This window comes from Octopus bimaculoides, chromosome 3, assembly GCF_001194135.2.
Source record: "Octopus bimaculoides isolate UCB-OBI-ISO-001 chromosome 3, ASM119413v2, whole genome shotgun sequence".
NCBI lineage: Eukaryota > Metazoa > Mollusca > Cephalopoda > Octopoda > Octopodidae > Octopus > Octopus bimaculoides.
Window position 1 is genome coordinate 134,262,123 of NC_068983.1, and position 3,388 is coordinate 134,265,510.

At 35.0% G+C, this 3,388-nt stretch overlaps 1 protein-coding gene across 4 annotated transcripts in view; it reads left to right on the forward strand.

Moving 5' to 3' along the window:
- LOC106870921 (putative uncharacterized protein DDB_G0277255) overlaps nucleotides 1-3,388 on the forward strand; it is a 367,662-nt gene that overhangs the window by 326,995 nt on the left and 37,279 nt on the right. For 3 of the 4 annotated variants that reach the window (XM_052966550.1, XM_014917156.2, XM_052966553.1), the window contains one exon: nucleotides 3,107-3,154. The exons of the other annotated variant lie outside the window; for it this stretch is intronic. In XM_052966550.1, the coding sequence (XP_052822510.1) occupies nucleotides 3,107-3,154 (48 nt within the window). The remainder of the gene's footprint in view (nucleotides 1-3,106; nucleotides 3,155-3,388) is intronic. 4 annotated transcript variants of the gene reach the window in all.

Consider the following 3,388-nt stretch of genomic DNA (forward strand, 5'->3'; position numbering starts at 1 on the left):
ATATATATATATATATATATATATATATACATGTATACATATGTATATACTTTGATACTTTGATAGGTTTCGGGCCGCATTGGCCCAGGCCATGTCTAACTTAATAGCACCACCAGGCATATGTATATGTGTGTATGTATGTGTGTGTATGCATATGTATATATATATGTATATGTATATATATGTATGTAAATATATATACAACCATACAATCATGCATGCATATATATATATATATGTATGTATGCATGTATGTATACATTCATATGTAGGCTGTCATATGTATTCGTATATTAGACTTGCAGCCATGTAGTGATAGCTATAACTACACCAAATATTAATCCTGTAATATAAACAGTAGACAAGGCAATAAATTATGAACATAAATTGTTATGTGACATATTTCCGGTATGGACAGGTAGGAATATGGACAGGTAAGGGAACGTAGGTAGAGAGCTACACAGACAGAAAGACAACGGAGATAGGTAGATAGGTAGACAGACAGATAGATAGATAGATAGATAGATAGATAGATAGATAGATAGATAGATAGATAGATGTCAGAAGAAACGAGATTGAGAGGTAGAAAGGAGGAATGTAAGCGAAAATGGGTAGATAGGTAAATGGATGAAGGATATGTGTGTATACACGTGTGTACGTGTGTGTGTGTGTGTATGCGTGTATGTATGTGCAAGTAGATATAGATATAGTGATGTGTGTGTGTGGATCTATTTATATGTACATATGCATACACACACACACACACACACACACACAAACGCGCGCGTGCACGCTTATTTTTATTGTTTATATATACAAACGTTTGTGTGTGTGTGTACATGTGTGTGTACATGTGTGTGTACATGTGTGTGTGTGTGTATATATATATATAAATACACGCACACAAACACACACACACACACATGTGTGTGTGTGTGTGTGTGTGTGTGCGTGTGCGCCGGTGGGCATTTGCGTTTACAAACAGACGCACACGCACACACATACCACACACACACAACCACACACACACACACACAACACACACACACACACAACACACACACACACACACACACATACCACAAACACACGCACACTACACACGCACACACACTTATAATGAGACAAAGACAAACAGCCAGACTAATAGTAGGTAAGTTGATGGATAGTGAAAGACATTGACAAACGAGCAGTAGGACACACAGATACACAGGCAGACATAAAAGAAGAGAATGGCAATCAGATAGGAAAGAGAAAGAAATAGCAGGAGAGATAAGATTGATAATGAAGTGTATGTAATACCTCGAATAATAAAGCAAAAGACAACCATTCATATAATCTGAATACCGAATATATAAAACAGGTGAAAATATAAACAAAGGTGAATAAAGATGAACAAAAACGCAGGTAGCTTCTACGCACTTCACACACACACAGAAATAGGTGATGTACGCATGCGTGGACAATCGGATTTAGAAATGGTTGCTGGGTTCGCGAGTATTCCCCTTATGCTTAGAAAGTTGCAAGGAACGTCTTTAATGTCGCTTTAAGTGGATTTTCGTTTCTCATCTCAAAGATCTTGTGGGGACGAGATCTTCTGAACAATTTTTGTAAATTTATTTTTTCAAACACACCTGCATATGTCAAATTGTGTGTGTGTGTGTGTGTGTGTGTGTGCGTGTGTGTGTGTGTGTGTGTGTGTGTGTGTGTGTGTGTGTGTGTGTGTGTGTGTGTGTGTGTGTGTGTGTGTGTGTGTGTGTGTGTGTGTGTGTGTGTGTGTGTGTTAGCATGCGTGTGTCTATGTATCAAAATGGCGGTTTATAGATGTATTCACTCTTTATAGCTTAAACACACATTTCATATAATGTAGGTAATTTTATGAGGAATGTATTTATATATATTTTCTTACACTGTGTTGAGAGGAAATTTTGAACTAAAGTTATTATAACCTATTATTTTTTATGCTTAACATGACAGTTTAATGACACATTAACATATGAAACGTGAAAAAATCCATGCAGTTTATAAGACAGCATTATTCAGACACAAAATGAGGGAAAGATTTGAAAGAAAATACCCTTTTGATACATAATGCAAAGTGGCTGTGAAATATAGTGTATTTGTTATATCGTTTTCACAGCTTTATTTGTATCAAAAGATTTTCATTTAGATTTTTCCTGTTTTTTTTTTTTTACTTTGTGATATTCTTTCAATGAGGATCCACCTTAATCTTTAATTGGACTGTGTCAAACCCTAAACCACAACATAGATATGGAAGAGTCTGGAAAGCGTGCACCGCCGCCCACTTAATATGTCTAGAAATTAGCTATTGAAAATTAATGGATATCGATATGATATAACTTCTTGTTATTAAAACATTCTCGCTGTATTCTGTTTAAATTTTTATAAATAAATATGTTGGATTTATGTCTATAATTATTAATGTGTAATAAATTTGTGTATTAAAACTTGACCATTACGAAAATATATGTTCACCCTTTACGATTAATCAAGTCCCACCGGGAGTAAGTATATTGGCTACTAGTCTGGAAATGTTTACTAATCATTCCTACAACAGGCATCGTGTTTGCCCACTCGCTATGGCATTTTCCTCTTAAAATAACGAACTTTTTCTGAATGATGTTAAGAGCAATAATATAGGATGCAGGCGTGGTCATTTGGTTAACAAGTTCAATTCGTAATATAGTGGTTCCGAGTTTGACACCACTTTATTACGGTATCATGGACAAGTTTCTTCTACCATAAGTCCGAGTAGAACCAAGCCCCGTGAGGAAATTTCGGTAGAAATTAAAACTGTTCTAAATCCCGATGGACTGTACTTGTTGAGCAGCGAACTTAACCGGTCGCTTGATTCGACACCATTACCTCGCTCATGGATGCTTTTAGCAGAGACCATTTATTTACAAATATGCAGTCTGAGAATAACTTGTAAGTTGCTGTTCTTCCCCTCACCTTCTTCCCAGTTTCGGAAGCCATTCTTTCTCTAAACGATAAATATAATTTTTGAGCCAATTTCACCATACATAAAATGTTTAGATTTTTAATTTTATTTTTATTTTCTCTTTCTCAATAATCTCCTTGGCAGATACGATGTCTCAACTCTATTGTTGCCAAAACACCCCTATCTCATCAGGTATGTCCAGTGCTTAACAATTGGTCTGACCATAAAGTAGGGATTTACATTAGATTTTTCTCTGAATTGTCTTTTCTCACTATTTTTTAACCTTTCTAACGTATTCTTGTCCAATACACTACCTGTAAAAATTTTAATTTATATGCATATATATATATATATATATATATATATATACATACACACACACACACACATATACATACATGCATACATACATACATACATATATAT